This window comes from Lepisosteus platostomus, chromosome 9, assembly GCF_059453375.1.
Source record: "Lepisosteus platostomus isolate fLepPlt1 chromosome 9, fLepPlt1.hap1, whole genome shotgun sequence".
Taxonomy (NCBI): domain Eukaryota; kingdom Metazoa; phylum Chordata; class Actinopteri; order Semionotiformes; family Lepisosteidae; genus Lepisosteus; species Lepisosteus platostomus.
Window position 1 is genome coordinate 35,678,809 of NC_142619.1, and position 20,273 is coordinate 35,699,081.

Here is a 20,273-nt window from a genome sequence, read left to right on the forward strand (position 1 = left end):
GCACATCTTCCTTTTCATTGGCTCAGGCAGCGAAAGAACTGTTAGAATTTCACAGCTTTTTAGTAACTTATGAATTAATAACTTTTTGTTAATTTTGTTAATTTTCCTGATGATAGCTCCATTGTGTTTTTAACACGGTGAGTATCAAAAACTAAGTTATTGGACAACAAGGCCAACACAGAGCACAATCTGATTGCCTCAGGTTGTGGAAGAATTATGGAATGGCTGTTCTGTTTTCTTGAAGATAAACAATAATTTATTTTGTATTATAACAATTACCACATTTATCTGGCTACAATAATTGCTTACTACATATTACTGTAAATAAGACCACCTACACTTCACTTGGAACAAATACAGGTTCAATGTACAGCTTTAATTTACAATACATTACCAAAAAACATTTTAGGAAAGGTGTATGAAACAACTTTAGCAGAAAAGGTAATAACACTCACTACCATTTCTACTTTTAGTTTTAAAATATAGGCAATAATGCAGGGTACGATTTGGCATTATATTTACAAGTCAAAAAACATACACTACAAAGAAAACCTTTTAAGGCTAGTTACAAAGTTAAAGGAAATGGGTGGTTACAATACATTTCAGTAATTTCAGTACAAATAATAACAAATTATTAATTAATATAGATGTTAAAGCTTTAGGCTGGGTCTGCACTCTTTTTAAAATGCAATTGCTTATTATAGCAGCCTCTTAAGGTCCATGCATTGTGGCTATTTTGTTCTGAGTTTTGAAGGTATCCTTCTAATGCAGTCAATGTTTTGTGTTTATGTATCTGAAATACCATGTAATGTGCATACAGAAAAAATGTCTTTCCAGCAAGTTTTCTCTGAACATAGTTCTCTCACACCTGGGTTTTGGGGGATTCTTTACTGATAATTAAAAATAATAACATTAAGTGTAAAGGCATCACTGCAGATAAATGAGAACGTTAAAAGAACGAGCATAGGCAAAGTTTATATACAGTGAGTTGTACAATTCCTCAGTGGCCTTAAGATTGATTTGGGAAGATGTAAAAAGAGATTAAAGTCCTACACATTCTCACTTAGAAACCTCAAATAGACCCAAGCTGCAATCAACATTACCTATTGTCTGAGAAACTATTTAATGACACAGTATATAAATATCAAAATAAACTGTATTGAGAAAGAACTGCGGGAATGCAGTTACAATGGATTTTTATTGTAAAGGATAACCTGAAAAATTAGAAAGAAAATATATTTTGCAACTTTATATAAAACTATACATGAAACAAAGAACAGGAGAAAAGCTAAAGAAGAACCATGAAAATTTTTTAAAAAATAACAATGAAAACCAGTTGAAAAATTGTTTATAAAATGTCTTCAGGTTATAAACTGTGAAAAATATTTTTTCGTAAAAATGCCATTTGCCATTCATAAAAATTGAACGAGGCAATTAAATTTTACCACACCGGATAATGTCCATATTATACAGTAGTAACAGACAAGAAGGCATTGTGTACTTTTGTGCCCTCTGGTGACTTGGCCCCATGTGTCATCAGTTCTTGGATTGTCATCCAGTTGTCCAGTATCTTCTTGTTTCGTTTTTTCATCATCTTTTTGTGGCTGAGTTCAATAATGTTGATCTCTTTTTTCCCTTCGCTGCCACTCTGGGGGCTCTCCTTGAGGCACTCTAATCTGCTGCGCATCATGAACTCCCGCCGCCGTCGCTGCTCTTTTGCCCTCACTAGATGCTGCTTCCTCTCCTCCTTGCTCCAGTACTTCCCCATCTTCATCTCGCTCATCATGTCATCGTCTGTAGTCATGCCGCTGCGCTCCTCTTTGATTTTTAAGGCACGTTCTTTCAGGATTTTGTCTCTCACTGGCCTCTTAGTTATGTACCTTGTTCCATCGCTACGGATTTTCACCTTCCACTCCATTTTAGGCTCTGAAGATTTCTGCAAGTCTTTGCACATACTAACGAGGCTAAGCTGGCTCTGGGCATACTCCACTGCTGATCTCTGCTGAATGAGATGCATATAACTCTGATAATGCCTGGCATGTGCAGGTATGTTAGTGTGTCTGTACTGCGAGCTGTGGCATGGTGACAAGTATGGAATTTGCTGAAGGCCAATCCTCTCTTGCTCAGATCGCTTTTTGTCATCAGGTACTATTTCATCTGACTCAGTGGGGCTGTTCTGTCCAGAGGTTTTGGCTTTGCCCAGAAATGCTCCTTTGTTTCCCTGGCTAGAGGTCATTTGGCATGTTGTCATAGAGCTCCTCAGATTTTTTCTGTTGGTAATGCTAACTATTCTTTGCAGGGAATGATCAGGAGAGCGGTCCATGGCCAAAGGTGTGCTACGGCAGCTTTCAGCAGTATTGTAGGCGCTGGAGCTGTCCTTGTCTGATTTCTCAGGATGCTCATTAATGTCAGCCAACTTACTTCCCTGCAAGTCCATGCTGGTGTTGAAGTTGTGAAAACTTTCGTCTTTAACGGACCACATTCCAGAATACTGATCTCTGGCTTTTTGGAGTTTGTGAGCTTGCATGATATTCTGGCACTCAAGCTCAATGCTCCTAAGTTCTTCATTGAGCAAGCGCAGCTCCCTTTCAACACCATCTTGCTCCTTCAGGCTGCATTCGATGGTACTGCTGCGACTGTAGTAGAGGTCATACTCACCACTATTTCTGATTTTACACTTCAGTTCCAGGAGCTGGCGGAATCTGTCACAGTCTTCTTCTTGTGCTCTGATACAATCTGAGTCAATGTGCTCACCGGACGCAAAGCGCTCAATGCACTGGATGTCATTGCTACCCAGCATGTCCTGGCTCTGTTCCATTTCTTGTTTTTCCTTGACAGAAGCTTGTTGCTGGACATCTGCTACGTTCTCATGCTCAGAGCTCTCGTCATTGCGTACACTGTCATCGGTGCGACCCACTCCGCTGTCCTTCTCCTGATTGTTGGAGGAGGTGGTGGCGGTGTCTGTTGTGCCATCATCCTCCTCTGTCTTTTTCGGCTGAGGAATATAAATTCAGTGTTGTGAGAGACTGTCAAGCTGTCCTTTATTTTCTACTGTAATATGCATGGACTTGAAAAATCTTTACTATCTTTATATCAATCTCTGTTTCAAATTATTTAAAACCTTATGAAACATATTGAGGAAAAAATATCCTTTGTTACTAGTATTACAATTAACCAAATTCCAAACAAAAATGATTAAATGTCAAAAGTGCCAGAATTAAATTGTCTTGAGCTGACATAAGGAAGAAGTGACATTGTTGTGAATGAGTGAAATTCTTGTGTCCAAATGAAAGACTCTGGCAAGGATTTTGGCAATGCAAGGATCAGTAGAGGGGTTAACTTTTACACTCCAGAATGTATTGCTCCATTTATTTCCATGTTATCACCAGTACTCTTTCAGCTATACAATATGCTTAACAGTAGGAGTACTCACTATGCTGTAGATTAAGCATTTTAATATATTAGGTAGCAACGTTTTCATGATGAAGAAAAGGTAAAATAATTCTTATAGGATTTTTTTTCTTTGTCCTATGAATCTTACCTCCTGCAATTCATTAGAAGGATATTGCACTATATCTTTATGTTGGTCTTCTAACATCTCCATTTTCAGCTCTTCTAAAAATTCAGTATGCTCATCATCAATCCATCCTTCATCCAGCTGCAACATAGAGAGTGCAATTCCATTTGTTTCAGTAACGGTGATGTTTCTATCCTTGAACTAGCAATACCCTTGTCAACATCAAGACCATCTGTCTTGAAAGCTGTCTAACATACTGTACATTATGTGCTCTACAAGGATATGGCAACATTAATGGACATCTATTCACAATCAGTCCTGTATACTTACTGCCCATCAAAGATGATGCTTTTTGGAGGTTTTTTAGGTTTGACCTAGACAGGTGCCATTTTAAGGCAAAAGCAGCTTCACTTCAGTAAAGATAGAATAATGGATTCTTTTAAACATTCACTAATTAAGATATCCTGAGACAAACTGGCACGTGTCTCAGATTTTGTGGTTCAGAGAACTAATATGATACTCTAAATGGGAAATGTGTGCATTACCCATGAGGAAAATACACATAGATATTTCTAAATTATTTCCAGCCATTTGTTTTAATACCACATTTTCAATACCATCATGGATTATGATAATAAACAGAGATGTTGTATTAGTAATGATATCTATATTTTTGTTAGTAATTATATCGCTTTTCTGAAGTGACCATTTCATCTTGAAAAATACATGAAATTGTTCAAATGCATCAATAATAATGTGGTATGTCCAACTGTGTCTGTATAAAGCCTCACACTCCCCCATTCTGCAGTAGGATTGATTGACAGGACATTTTTTTAAATGTATTGGATGTATTTTCTTTTTTGTGACCAATTTAATTTGCCACAGATGTCTAAATGTAATTTTCAGAAAAATCTAAAATTTCTACAAGAGAAGCAATCTAAAGTAATACCATACTACAAGTTTTATGCCGTAAATGGATTTAATGGCTACTTCGTATTCCAAGCATTCTGTTTTGCACCATAACAAAATGTTTGCACTTAATTCCAGTCACAAACGATACTAATACTCCCATTCTCTTAACACTTTAAGAATGGCATTCATTTTCACTTAAAAACAAGTTATATGCAGAAGTCAAGCATTTTGTCAAGGAGATATGGCCTGTTTGATTCAAAACAATAAACCTGATATTGCAAATTGAGATAAATTAATTTTGTCATATTTGAGTCTTAATATTACATCTGGCTGCTTTTTTAACACCACAACTAGAAGCAAAACACTGTAATAAAGTGTCTTAGAATCAACGCAAGTGCAATGGAGACTACTTCCATAGATGTTAACCTCGGACCATCACAATATTATTATTCATGTGTTTCCTTACTTGTATGTTATCCTCTATGAAAACTTAATGTAAAGAATGTTTGCTCCCAGAGGTCATTATGAATGTCCTAGATACTGTTAAAAATGATAAAATGCAGCTATTAAAATAATCATATAATTTTAACCCCTCTCCACCCCACCAAATTTCTGCAGAAAGGAAACATTTCAAATCTATTCAATGACTTCAACTTTTTTATTTCCGTCCAAAAGATTCATAAATACTCGGATATCATTTGGAATTCATATTATAACTTCTAGTTTTGTTTTGAAATATTTAAATTAAAAGCACAAAGGAACTCTATTATTCAAACATTTCTAAAAAACACAGAGAGAGTCATGGAGAAAACGTCCATTCAGACTTTATGATGAATTACAGTATATAGACTTACTGTACCTCCAGGAGGTAATTATAGATCGTTTGTACACGAATTCAATTCAATAGATAAAAACCAATATTAGGACTTATAGTACAACTAATAATAATATTACAGAAAATCCTATTATTAGTAATAGCATTAATAGAAATATTACAACTTGTCTAACAACAACACATAATTATTGGTTTTTGACAACTTCCACCTGTGTCCTACTTTGGCCTTTCTTCATTTCTGGTTTGTTTTGAAACTGGTTTCGATATCTCAGAAATTATTCTGGATTTTACTGAATAAAACATTATATTTGACTGCCTTTTCACTATTTTTACACAAACAGCATTCCAAATTCACAATTAAGTCTAATCTACAATACACAACTTAACTATGTATGTCTGATGCCCATTTGCCACTACTCTTACACAGTCATTATAGTCAATACTATAGTCTACACTGGTAGAAATGTGAGGCTTTGCATCCTGGTTTGTTTATTTTACATTCAAGTCTATTTTAAGGTATTTACACATAGTGGTTACGAAGGGATTATTTTGTTTAAATGTAATTGAGGAGTGTATGAGATAAAACAGTGACTATTTTTTAAAATAGTTTTTAAATTGTAAAGGTGCGTGGTAAGTTTCACAAGGAGGTGCTTACAGATCGTAGAGCACAAGCAGTCTCAAATTTAGAGGTACTGGAGCAGAACTCCAGTGTAAATTAATCACAGGGTGGTGTAGTTTGGCTTAGTAATTGAATCAATTTAATTTCAGATGTGGTTAACAATGAAAAAGGTTACAAAATATAACCAACTCATTTATTGATAATCAGTAAGTAGCAAAAAAGAGAACTCAAAGGAATTGTTGTATTATACATATAGACTGTATCAAATGAAATAATGAGAGGAGTAAAAAAATATCTTTCTCACCTGTATGTCTGGCCTGGCAACCAGCAATACAATGTTTCTGCAGTCCTCACTTGAGAGCAATGCCACTGCCTCCTCACGATTCTGCACATCACAGCCATTTATCTTACACACAAATGAAACAGAAGCATTAATTTCCATTTCTCTCACACAAAAACACAATAAGGGCAAATTTCAGCTCATTTGCAGTAAATGTGTGCACAATGAAAGTCGCACAAATGTGTTCATTCAGCCCCTTTGGAGGTAAGTGCCTTCACTCAATTATGTGCTTACAGTAAGGGGCTGCATTGACTGCTGAGGGATGGTGGACATCAGCGAAAGCGGTTATGTTCATAAATGTCCAACCTGCATCCTAGCAACATACATCTAGCAACACAATTAACTGGCTGCTGACAGGTGGCGTTCATCTTTTTCCGTTCAGAGTAATGGAACTGTCACTCTGAGATAATAGCGCTGGTGCATGCTGGACTGGGAACCCCACAGCTGAAATCAGTCATACTGCACACTTGCCATGAGACAATTAGAAAGCTTCTCTATTATCTCTCGCCAAACAGTACTTACAGGGCACCACTGATAGCTCCTACGTTTAATCACTTTGTGCTTATTGTATGGTTTACAGTTGAAATGGACAGAAAAACTGTCATACGGGGCAATCTAAGCCGCCACCTTCCTCCCTCAAAATGTATTTACAGGTAGTAATGCCAAAAAAGATTTCATAAAGGCCAAGTGAAAGATATGAGATTAACTTGATATAAAACCCACGATCATAAAAAATCAACATCACGTTATGTTTGTATAGAAAACAGGTATTTATTTCCATATTTTGCTCATGAAGGATTTTATTTTTTTTCTCTAAAAGTTTAATATATGATACATAAGAGTGTGCTTATTTGTGGTATGGAGCCTGTCGATATTAAATTGTAACTTACTTGATATTTTGTATGACTTTCAAGAACAAGAAAACCATACTACCTGTAAAATCCGATCCCCCTCTCTGATACGACCATCTATGGCAGCTATGCTGTTTGGACCAACCTATTTGAAAAAGAAAATAAGCAGTGTAAAGCAGGTTATTACTTAACCACTAATAACAAGTGCCTTCGATGATGCTAAGCTAGTAGTATACAATCCAATTTTCAGCAAAACAATCAATTAGTCAGTAAATCATTCAATTTATATGACCTACCCGGGAAGGAAATAGGTCCTGTGATTCACCCAGACAAATCAATCTATTAATTTAATAGAATGTGAATTCCGGAAAGATGTAGAGCCCCTGTAATCAATCTATACTTAGATACGTTCTATACTCCAGCATTTAGATTCCCTAAAATACCTTCTGTCTTTTAATAAAAGGAGGTCTATGTGACAGAGATGAATAAAAAATCTGAAAGTTCATTAAAAACCAAATGACTGATCAAATGGAACAAGAAAATAAGAAGAATTTTGGTGTGTTGCATATATTAAAAATACATAAACGGTGACATTTATTTGGTGTGTTAATATAAAAACATATGTTTGAAAAAAAGATTACAGTGAATATATATATATATCAGTGTGTTGTAATAACTGCAATCTTTCATTATAAATCGATACAGTAGCATTTCATCTCCAGAAATGACTCATGACAGAAGTCATAAACATCTTCAAATTTCACAGTTGTGGATTTTAAATAATTTTTTGCATATATTGTGACTTAACTCTTAGGATAAAAATCATGAAAGATCCCATTATTTAATTTTACCCATGTGGTATTTCTAAATATGGTGTGGTTTGGTCAGGCTTAACATAAATGCATTTTTCAGATACAACTTGTACTTTATCCAAGTCTCAAAGGCTCCACTTTGACTAATGATGCAGCGAGCAAAGGGGCAATGCTATCTATCACCCTGCACTTGATTGTTGTCTTTAACCATTCATTTTACTCTGTCAAATTCAGCTCTATTTTTCAAGTTAAACATTTCCAAGTGTCTCATTTTTCATTTAGTGTTGACCCTTACCAGACTTCTTCTCATTAAAAGTGATGGACTACCTTCAGTTTTGTGATAGGATCTGGGAGCGAAGTTTGACCCAGTTCAGCTTTAAGCAACAATGTTATACTCTGTACAAGACAAGTTTTTGCCAGTTTTTAAGGTGTAAGAAAGCACATTCTTGTATTTTAAGAAACTGCTGATCTCTGCAGTAATAGTACAAAAGAAGACAGATTAAAGCTTCCTAATTCCCATTAGCAAGATATAAGGGACAATCTAGAAGACAACGTTCTAAATAAATACCAATAGGCTACTGCTTAGCCTTGACTTGCATTATTGGCTTTTGTACTGGCTTTTGTATTGGCTTTTGACTTGAGGTCAAAAGCTTAAGAAATTTGTTAGAAAGATGGTGGGCATTAAGGACAATACCCTGTATGTGGTGTCAAATAGGAAGTTCATAATCTGTGATACCAAATGTGATTCTTTTTAGAATACATTTTTTACAAGATTGTTTTTGTAAACAGGCATTTCACAAAACTGTCAGAAGATTTCTTAATATATTGTATGTTCATCGATGCCAATCAGCAAAGGAAAAAGTTGAACCAGGGAAATAATCTCTCACAAACTAGGATAAAAATAGATAAACTGAGATCCAATATATTTTGTTAATAGGAAAAAGAAGAAAAAAGATAGTGACAAGCTGACACGTTTTGTAACCTATTACAATACTAATATGTTACACAAGATAAACATGAACAGCCAATTTAAAATGTTGTAGTAGGCTCTGCATCACATTTAATAATCAAATCTAACACTCATCCACATGTTTTTCATCATTGACATTCTTTGTTCTACTTTTTGAATGACAAAATGTACTGTAGTTCTATGACAATTAACTCTTAACTAACATTAAAATGACTATACATTAAGTAGAAGAACACCACAGGCTTATGTTTGTGCATAAAGAAAAACACAGAGTAAGATGAGTAGAAGAATGCAAAATGTACAAGACTTTTTCCCAGCAATGTACAAAAAAAAACAGAAAGACTGAACAACTATTTTTTTTCTTTTAACAACCTTAACAATTCTTCTTGTACTCTTGGACTATTAACTGTTTTACTATAGTACTAAATTTAGGCTTCATATCAATAATTTAATTAGCCTTTTCTGTACTGTTAATGTGAGATTTATTCAAAATTTCTACTATTTGCATGACTAGTGTTAAGCCCTTGCATAGAAATCAGCAGCATAAATATTGAATGTTTGCCTTTGCCTTTCCATCGTAGAGAGCACAAGAATAGTTACTGTATGTGCCGAATTAATTAAAAATTACAATAAAAAAATAAAGAGGAAAAGCACACATGCCTTACTGTGGATGAATGATTCATTCTAAAATAAATCACAAACTGTACCTGTAAAACTAGTTGGCAGTGTTAAAATATACTATTGTTACATTTGTATAATCACATTTGTTTTTTAATGTGTTTATATTTTTATTGTAACAGTAAGGTATTTGGCATGATGTGTTTTTCTTTTTATGTAAACTTACCAACTAAAATTTTAAAATACAAAATGTCAAGTAGTTGTCCAAAATGTTAGAGTATTGTTTTTGTTAAATGTTTACTCTGGCTGGAATTCTGAATGCTTATTTCATCCCATCTCCCAGTGCTGCCTCTGAATCAGTAATTAATGAGTGGTGGTAATAAATAAGGGAAACTAATATCTTTCTTTAAATGCCACGGCTATTTTAGAACAGCAGTACTTACAACAGTTTATGCGCTGTACTGTTCTTTCAAAATGCCTGTACGTTTACAGTTACTAAACACCTGTAGTTAATTTTTCTTGCAGGTTTGGCTTTCATTGTCCCTTTTAACACCACCTCTTTGATACAAATGAGAAGTTACATCTCTCAGTAATCTCTTTGTTCACTCTGAGTGTTAATAACAGCATATATCTCTTGTATGTATTATGAAAGTTTTCAGCAAAAATAATTTCTTGAATTTTAATGTTTTTGTCATATTTTAGTTATAAGCTATAACAATTAAAGAAGTGGAATATTTGCTATCATCTATTAAAAATAAGAGTTTTGATTTAAGGGCAATATCGAACAACACGTTTGGTCCAGGCTGAAGCCAGACTGAAACTGTACACAGAATTCTAACAGGCATTTGTTACAGACTAAACTAAAGTCTAGGTAAGCATCTTTTAGGAGAATTAACCTTCTGTAACACCTGTAAGCGACCAAAGTCAAATGTTTCTCGAAATGTTCCTAATGTTTACTTGACTTTATTTCAATTAAAATCTTTTAAAATCGTTTTTACTTTTTATTGTTTTGACTTTCTTAGTGTTAGGTGATCTCAAATTAATGCTTAAATTCACTAGGCTGGCATAATTACAGAAAATGAAGAAATAAGAATGATGATTAGAACTGCCAAGTCAGTATCTGTCATCCAGGCTATTGCACCCTTATATATTACCATTAAAATATTTTTCTCACCTCACTGACATAGATCCCAATGTCCTCCTCATCATCTGTTCGATAGCAGAGGGTCAGGCCCAGTTTCTCCTGGCTGTTCATGCGACACAACTCAACTTCCTACAAGGGGAGAAAAAGAGAAAGGAAGCCGAGATAAATGAACCAGGTAGACATTTAAGAAAAGAATCAGGCTTCTTGGTAATTTAATATGGTTCATTAGAAAAACTTTAAAGTTTCTTTGGTGAAGCTCCCCTGAATGATTTTGTATAGAACAGCACTTGAATATTAATATTTACCTTCCAACAACCTCTTGTATATGCAAATTCCTACTAATTTATTCAGTTTTCTTCCTCCTAAGCAAAGGTGTTGTGTATCATTAGAATTAATCATTTTGTTAGTTGAGCTTTAGTGAACTCTCTTCTTTTGGCGAATGTCTGACTGCTGGAAAATAAACTAGATGTACTAAGAGTGAGGCTGATCAACAGGCAGGGATTGCTGCGTATTTTGTTTTCCAGAGACGTGGCTCAGCCCAAACTCAACTACTCCTCCCATCCCGCCTGACTGTTTCTCCATATATTGTATGGATTGCACAGAGTCCTCCAGCAAGGCAAAGGAGGTGGTGTATGCTGTCTGATAAAATCTTCATAGGTGTTCAGATGCAGTGATCCTATCTCACTTCTGTTCCCCCAATCTGGAATACTCTCCTCCTACCTATCGAGTTTTCTTCAGTCATCATGACAGCTGTTTACACACCACCTCAAGCAGGCACTCAACTTACTCTCAACAAACTATACATTGTAATTAACACAAAACTGCAAACCCCGACATTAAATTCTTCTTAGCCTGGGATTTCAATCAGGCCAACTTGGAAAATACATCCAACATACAACCAGCATGTCTCTTGACCCCCAAGAGGCACTAACACTCTCGATCACTGTTACACTACCATCAAGGATGCCTAGCACTCTTTTCTTCATCCGCATTTCGGTCAATTAGATCACCCGTCTTTGCTCCTACATCTTGTTTACAAGCAGAAACTGAAGCATGAGAACCCCGGCATTGATCATCCAACATAAATTAGTATACAAACTCATTACAGACTTTATCAAGAAATATGTGGACAACTGTGTACTTACAAATACAACCTAGGTTTTTTCCAACCAGAAACCATGGATTAAAAGTGAAATTTGTTCCATGCTAAGGACCTGGTCCTTGGCTTTTAAATCCGGTGATTTAGAATTATACAAGAAAACCAGGTTTGACCCCTGGAAAGCCATTAGAAGAACTAAAATAACAATACAGGAGCAAGCTAGAACTACAGTCTAACACCTCAGATACTTGGCGTATGTGGTAAGGATTACAGGCCGTCATGGACTTTAAAGAGAAACCAAGTGGAATCACAGTTATTAACATCTTTCTCCCAGATGAGCTTAATGCCTTTTACACCTGTTTTGAACATGCAAACATGGAATCACCCATGCAGGCCCCTACAACTCCTGATGGCTCTATGCCCTCCGTCACTGTATCCGGTGGGAGATCAACCTTTAATCGGGTTAACACTCTCAAAGCAGCCAGCCTCGCCAGAACACCTGGCTGTGTTCTCAAGACCTGCACGGACCAGCTGGCAGGAGTCTTTACAGACATATTTAACCTCTTACTATTACAATCTGCTGTTCCTACCTGCTTTAAGAGAACCACCGCTATTCCAGTACCCAAGAAAAATAAGGTAACGTGTCTTAATAATTATCTCCCTGTAGCACTCACTTCCTTCCTAATAAAGTACTTTGAGAGACTGGTAATGGCACGCAATAACTCTGGCTTTACAGACAATCGTGACCCACTTCAGTTTGCTACAGACATAATAGGTCCACAGCTGATGCCACCTCCCTTGCACTACACACTGTTTTGGCTCATCTAAACAATATAAAAATCTTTTAATACTATAATCCCATCCAAGCTGGTCACCTCTTGGACTTGGGCCTTAATACTTCTCTCTGTAACTGGATCCTTGATCCTTATGGGCAGACCTCAATCTGTAAGAATAGGCAACAACATCTCCTCCATGCAGATCCTCAAAACACAGGAGCCCCCCAGGGCTGTGTGCTCAGTCTCCCGATCTACTCCCTATTCACCCATGATTGTGTGGCTAGACATACTTTTAGCTCCAACTACATCTTTAAGTTTATTGTAGGTCTATGGCAATGTAGTAGTATTGTGGTCTAATTACAAATAATGATGAAACAGGACAGAGGAGAGAGGTTGAGGACCTGGCGGTATGGTGCCAGGACATCTCCCTCAACATAAGCAAAACTAAACAGCTAGTTGTCGACTTCAGGAAGCAGGGTGGAGGCCACACCCCTGTCTATATTAATGGAGCTGCTGTGGAGATGGTCAGAAGCTTCAGGTTTTTGGGCATTTACATCATCAACAATTTGTCCTGGTCCTATCACATAGATGAAGTAATCACAAAAGCATGCAATATTTTGCCTGTGGTGTTTGGTATTCATGAATTTTAGAAGTTTCTAATTAATTTCTTATGTGTGTTTTTATTTTTTACTAAAAAATATTTTTTAAACATCATTGCAAATTATAATTGCAATATTATTATTGATTATTACTGAATATATTACTGATCTTCACAAATTCTCACAACTGTCTACAGATCCAATATAGAAAGTATTTTCAGTGGGTAGATTACAGTTTGGTATGGCAATTTCTCAGCTCACAACTGTAAAAAACTACAGAAGGTGGTGGAGATAGCTGAAGCCATCAATGGTTCAGAACTCCTGTTCCATCCATACCATATTCACTCATTCCCCAAAATGGTGATTAATATAATCTAGGATCAAAACCACCCTGGGAATGCACTTTTCTCTCTTCTTCCTTCGGGCAAAAGACTTAGGAGTCTAAAAGCCAGCACCTCTAGGCTCAAAGAAAGCTTCTTTCCTACAGCCATAAAACTCTTATACTCCCCCTGCCCCACCTTACACCCCTCTGTTTTTTCACTGAACTCAAAATACTGTCACTACTTTAATTTTGTACACTGTTGTTACCCACAGTGCAATACAGGCATTTTTACTCAACATGTCATAAGTGCCTTGTATAAAGTCAAATAACAGAAAATGTTTTTTTCAGTCTGAAAATCTATTTTTATTTCAGCAATATTGCTGACATATGAGGTTTGACAGGAGAAGGTGTTTTCCCACAGTATATAGTATATAACAATATTAATAATGTCTTAGGTAGTACTATTGGTGTTATATAAACAATACTTCATTTTATTTGTTAAAATGGGTTTTGAGTAGCCTAAAAGTATCTAACAACAAATGAACTATATTTCTAACATTTATATAGTGCCATTTTGTTTAATTTGTAATGGCACTGGGTCTAACAGATTCATTAAATACTAGATTTAAGCCTAATAAACATTTGTGATTTACCTCCTGTAGCCTTCCTTCATTCATGTTGTGAGTGTGACCTGAATAAACACATTTATCATGATTCTTTTCTTCCCAGCAGGTAACCAATATTTTATTAGTGACAAAATTAATCGCACAAAGAAACAAGGCTGGCTTCACACTGCATATGTTTTTGATGATCACTGCCTGCTGGTATTTGCTTTTTCTTAGTAAAATTCTAATTCCAGTAATACATTAGTATTAAAAGTAATGTAATATGTACCAAAAAATAAAATCTTATTGTTGTTTCAAACAGATTGGATATACTTTAGTAATAAAAAAGACAGAAACCAGGTACTATGAAAAGTAAAAGAAATTAAAAAGACCTTGATTTATAAAATTGTGTTTCAGGTTAAGGGTAAATCTTACCACGTGTGCAAAATTGTTGGGCAAATTGCAAAATTCATTACTTGTAACAGCTTGAGATTTGGTTTCAGAAGTGCCTGGCATGAAAGCATTACTGAAAGTATGATTATAAATAAAATGAAAATCCAGAGCAAATATAGAAACTGACATGAGACACCTGATGTCCTTTCCCCAGGCGCACACAGTCTTTAGCATCAGTGTTTTCAGTGGCCACCTTATGATAATTATGACAAATAATTGAAAATCCAACATTCTACAGCTTCCAATTGCAGTGTTGAATAATATTCATGTTACATTTTCATATGGGTTGTAACTATCCTGCTGATTTAATTATGAATATTTCATTTTAGTTCTGAGACTAAGAACTCCAGGTATTTTTAACAGGAATGATGATGAGGCAAGAAAAAAAAATCACATTTCACACCTGAAGAAGGCTACACAGCCGATAGTATGATTTCTGTTTGTTTTTTTTAACTATTTATTTTACTGATGCCAAATATATTTCAAATTGTGAGCAATGTTATTTCTCATTTTGAATCTTCCAAGCTCAGGCAGTAAAGAAACCTTTTTCTATATCTTTCCAAGTTGGCTTGCCACACTCAACAATGCAAAATCAGTAATAATATTGCAATTATAATTTGCAATGATGTTTAAAAAAATATTTTTTAGTAAAAAATAAAAACACACATAAGAAATTAATTAGAAACTTCTAAAATTCATGAATACCAAACACCACAGGCAAAATATTGCACTCTTTTCTTTTCTGTTCAGAAATAAATTACCTTCTTGTACAAAGAACCCTCTAGTTACAGTTTAATTAATAGCTACTAGTAGGAGATAACACCTGTGGGTGAATTAATTAATAAACACAACAGATTGTAACGATTAGTATACAGACTACAAAGTATAGAAGAGCTGTTTCTAAAATAAGAATTCTTAAAATTGCAGACAACAGGCTTTCATCCTTCAGATGGAATGTTAATTTATCAATTAGAACCGTTCTCACGTTTTTTTCAGGAGGTAAGCAAAACAGGAATGCTAAAATATGAAAAGGTCTTTTAGCATTCATATCTCTAGCTTTTAACTGACTGTCTTTACAGAAATAATATCATATGTCTAAAACAGAGAAGATACAATATTTTTCTGTTTTGATGGCAGACGATTCTAATGAACTGATGAATGCTGTCATTTTAAACAAATACTTTGTACCAAGACCCTTAATTATGTCACAGAGATAATGTAGCTTTCTCTGAGATTTTTAGTGATTTTTGTATTTCATGTATTTTAATATAACCAAATATTGTTTATTATCATGTATTGAAGTCACTGCTTATGTTTGGGTACAATATTATGACCCTTTCCTGCAGAGTAGGGCTGAATATGGCAGGATATGCAGATATTCGGATACTGTGCATGGATAATTGTGTACAACAGATTGGAAATTTATTTTTTAAACTTTACTATTTATAATGATAGACATTCAGAAATCATTAGGAATGTAAAAAAAGACAAATAGAAAAATATAAACCAAAAGGTATCTTATAAACAATCCATGAAATAAATTGTAAAATTGATTAAACAAGTCGAGTTTATAAGGCTGTTCCGTTCACTTCAGAAATGAGGCTGGCTTCAACTGATATTTAATTTCCAAGTCAAACTCTCTTTATTTCAGACAGGAGACCTGCCTTGGGCAATTAGATCATGTTTGGCAGTAAATTAATGACTATGATTTTGTGATTAGAGATTACTGCCTACCACCAGTGTGCACTCAATACTGTCATAATAATTGTCCCTTTGATTATTTGGAATTTAAATCCAGTTACGTTGTGCCCACATCTACAGCAGGGAAGTTAGTCTCTGTAGAATAGCCCTCTTTGCTTTTGAGAATATTAAATTAAAAGAGTAGTAAGCACTATGTGGTTAAAATAATCATTGTGCATTAATTTTAGACTTACAGTATTGTTAGCCATTCTTTTTTTTTCATTTTGGCAATACATTTAATATCCTATTAGTCTCATTCATTTTAGGAAAACTCAAATTTACTCATTGATTAACTATGTAATTAAAACTTCTAAACCGACTATATTCTTATGACCTTGCAATCTTGACACCTAGTCAGTGCTCTAATCAACAGATTCTGAATTACAAATGAGCATCAAAAGACTGAAGGAGAGTTTCACCTGGTCTTTATAAGGTTCTGACTCACTAGGGGGCACTCAGATGTATACAGTAGGTGCATAAGCAAATGAAAACCAACTTGGTATCAGCAGGGAAGTCAAAAATAATTCAGCTGAACTACCAATCAGAACTGGGTTGTGTATGTGATTTGTAAAGGGCTGTAATGGGGTTCTCCAACAGCATGTCAAACATTAGTAATAAGGAGGACAGGGAACAATCTCTTACCTCGTACTCAAACTCATCTGCCCTGTCTCCATCCGCTGGCATATTGGAGAGAAATTCTGTGCCTTCATAGTATTCATGCTCCATTGGATGCAGTGAATGGCAGCTATAAATGGAGGAAAGAGAGAACACGTTCCAAATTAAGCTTTGATTTAGGTTGGAAACAATAGTTTCCATATATTTGCTCAAAAACATAAACAGTGAGAAATGTAAAAGCCATCAAGGGTGCTCTTCACTGAAGCTACACCATTTAGATTGCACATGCCAACTGATAGAATTGCTTCTAATGAATTATTTTCCAATTATGCATTGACACATTACTGTGTGGCAAAATACCAAATTGTTTTTATCCTTCCTTTCTTGGAATGTTTCAAAGGCAGCAGGAGTATTCTTTAGGATGTGCATCCTGTAAATAGTGCTTTAGATTACAAAGGGAAAGGATTAGTTCTTAGATTGCATGTTGGAATGTATGTTAGAAAGCATCCCTCTGATGATGTAAGTACTTATTATGATACCTCCATTCCATTTTAATCAAACAAAGAAAATGATCTTATATAATGTTCGAAAATAATGAATTAAACAAGGTCTGAAAACATACAATTCATTTTTCAATTTCACTGGAGCAAGTTAATTTGTGTGGGCATGATATAAGACATTTATGCATGTATATGACCCAGTGAGTAAAGGAACCTGCAGTGAGTTGTTTCTGTTTGGGAAAATTCTGTTCTGTTTGGGCTCTTTCTAATTCAGTGTCAACTCCCCAAGAGAAGAGAAACATACAGTAGGGGGTGTATTCTCATTTTTGGGAAACGATCAAAATGACAAAATTCCCACTTTTGCTTGTGCTTCCCTTTTACAGTTTGATGTCAGACGTGAAGCAAGGACAGGCTAGAGCAGTAGTTAACAAAAACATTTCTTGCTTTACAATATAGTATTTCCTTATTTTAGTAGTCCAAAGTTAAACATTGAGTAGAATTTGTTATGATAAACTTTCACCTAACGCTGTCATCATAGGACATTTTAAGATCCAGCAGGTATTGAAGTAGAATACTTTTGAAGTAACAATTAATAAACCTGAAAATACTGTATATACTCTTAAACTTCTCAGAACTGATACAACTGTTCTGCGGACCAGGATTGGTATTAACAAAGGGATATTAATGGGAAAAAAATCCTTATTTTCAAAGATTGCTCACAGTACTTCATCAAGAAAATAGGTAACTTTAAAGATTATGTTGCATTAAGGTCCCCTTGGATAATATCTTAATTTGACTACCAAAATATTTGTGTGACACAAGTGAATTGTAATCATGAAATTAGTCAAATTAAGCATTCAGCAATCTAGTTGTTGTGTATGTACTGTATGTGATCAATGTGGCTAAATTAAAATCAACATCTCCAAACTTAATCTTAAAGTGTTATTCATTTACCCAAGAATGCACACGAATAAGAAAAAAATCAAATAAGAAGGTTCTTTTAATTAAAGAATTGGTATGAGGACAAAATGACTACTGCTCTTCCTGATTGCTATCTCTTGTCTAGATTATATTGTTGTTAGTAAACTACTGTAGTCATGCTTACAAATTATAAATAGGTTTAGAAAATGCTGTAGAAACTGGAAAAGAAAATTCAGAACATTAAGAACTCAAAACATCTGAAAGGTCACAAACAAAAGGAGGCCATTTAGCCGATTTGGTAGTAGTTAATTGATCTACTGTATTCCAGCTATTTCTCACAAGAAACCAGGTTATTGGGTACATGGGAAACATTTGATGCCATTTATTGTAAACAAATAATTTAACAAAAGAATAAACTATTAACATTTAATTGGAAACACTGAATTTCTGTTGATGCCTTATTTTAGTATTCTAAATAGTGCGTGGAAGCAGTAAAGAAGACAATGTTAAAGTACATAATCAAATCTGTTAACCTAAGCTCTTCTTTCCTTCTGGTTTAATAAAGCAACTGAAAAACTTTTAAAATACCACATTTGGCTTCTTGCTTGATTTATCTTAAATCATTTATAATTTAAGTACTACACAAGCTCATTGTTTCAGGTGTAAAATTAAATAGTGAGATGGTGATGGTGTGAAGTTTTGTACTCAGTCAGACAGTACTATTTGATTTATTCTTCAGTGGAAGATTGTAGCATAAATTAAAAAAAAAACAATTCTATTAATACAAGCTGGCATTGTAATTACTACATTACATGCACTGTAATTACTACATTAATATATTTGATAAATGTTATGGGGTTTATGTGTGCCCACATTAAAATGATTTTTAATATAATTCATCTGATTAACAAGTGACATGTCTGTTTCTGTTTTCAGAGTTTTAAACTTTTTTTTTAATCAAAAATACCAAAGTTCTGTTTATCCACCTCTTTTTAATTGTAGTGTGCATTTTCGAATTAATTGCATGGTGTAACGTGTGATAATCTATCTTTCTGGTACTGTAAAGGTTACAGGTTTCACCCTGAAAAAAAGAATATGGATGTGATATTGTTAACTTAAGGGGGAAACCGCCAAATTACTTTTTAAAACTGATTTTCTAACATTTCATTTTTTACTTATTTATAATTTCAAACATCTATTTTTCACCTATCTAATTTATACCATATTATGACATAAAAGTATTGAGCATTGATTTTATTATATTAAAGTTTGCTTAACCATTTTTATACATATGCATACAACTATAAACAGAGTGTTATAGAATATTAGTGTCTATGATGATAAGTAAAAAACACAAGTTGCAACCCTAAAATCCACTTTAATGAGGATTTTTGCATGTCACAGCAGATGAAAGAATAAATTATTTGTATTTTATGTGACAAATTGGTTACACCAAAGACAGCAGTGATAAATGGGTTGAAAGTAAATGCTGAGGCTTGCTGTCCCTGTTTTTATTAGCCTATTTTCTCTTAATCACCTTGTAAACTCTCCATTAAATCAAACTAATGTCCCACTCTTTAATACTTATATTCAGGTTGTAATGGCTGTTTTATGGAGTTGCAAGAAATTAACAGACAAACAGAATGCTCACTTTTAATTTTATATCTTGATTATCAAAAGCATAATCTATAGATACAGCACTGGCAAGAGTGCCGTCAAGATTTTACTTCTTCTATTGACAGGAGAGTACCTTTGTATGTGACGAATTATGTACTGTAAGTATGTACTACTCCTAAGAAAGTGCTTTTAAAAGGGTGCTCAGTAAACTAAATTTCATTTGAGGCTACATTGTGATATTTTTCAAAAGAACAAGTAAAGGTTTATTCTATACCGAAAAAAGAAGAAAAGAAACACAACGTTTTCAGCTGTGGAGCCTTATTCAGGTGTGATACTCTACCACTTACAGTTACATCACAGTCCTACAGTCCTATCCAATTAATAACATAGCAACATTAAGATTGAGAC

At 34.6% G+C, this 20,273-nt stretch overlaps 1 protein-coding gene across 2 annotated transcripts in view; it reads right to left on the reverse strand.

The window, feature by feature from the left end:
- Positions 1-228: 228 nt before the first annotated feature.
- Positions 229-20,273, reverse strand: part of LOC148654903 (PDZ domain-containing RING finger protein 4-like) — a 192,093-nt gene continuing 172,048 nt past the window's right edge. For both annotated transcript variants that reach the window (XM_088644814.1, XM_088644815.1), the window contains 6 exons: positions 16,855-16,957; positions 10,649-10,747; positions 7,157-7,219; positions 6,188-6,289; positions 3,542-3,658; positions 229-2,995 (listed from right to left, as the gene is read on the reverse strand). In XM_088644814.1, the coding sequence (XP_088500940.1) occupies positions 1,466-2,995; positions 3,542-3,658; positions 6,188-6,289; positions 7,157-7,219; positions 10,649-10,747; positions 16,855-16,957 (2,014 nt within the window). In that variant the 3' untranslated portion in view covers positions 229-1,465. The remainder of the gene's footprint in view (positions 2,996-3,541; positions 3,659-6,187; positions 6,290-7,156; positions 7,220-10,648; positions 10,748-16,854; positions 16,958-20,273) is intronic.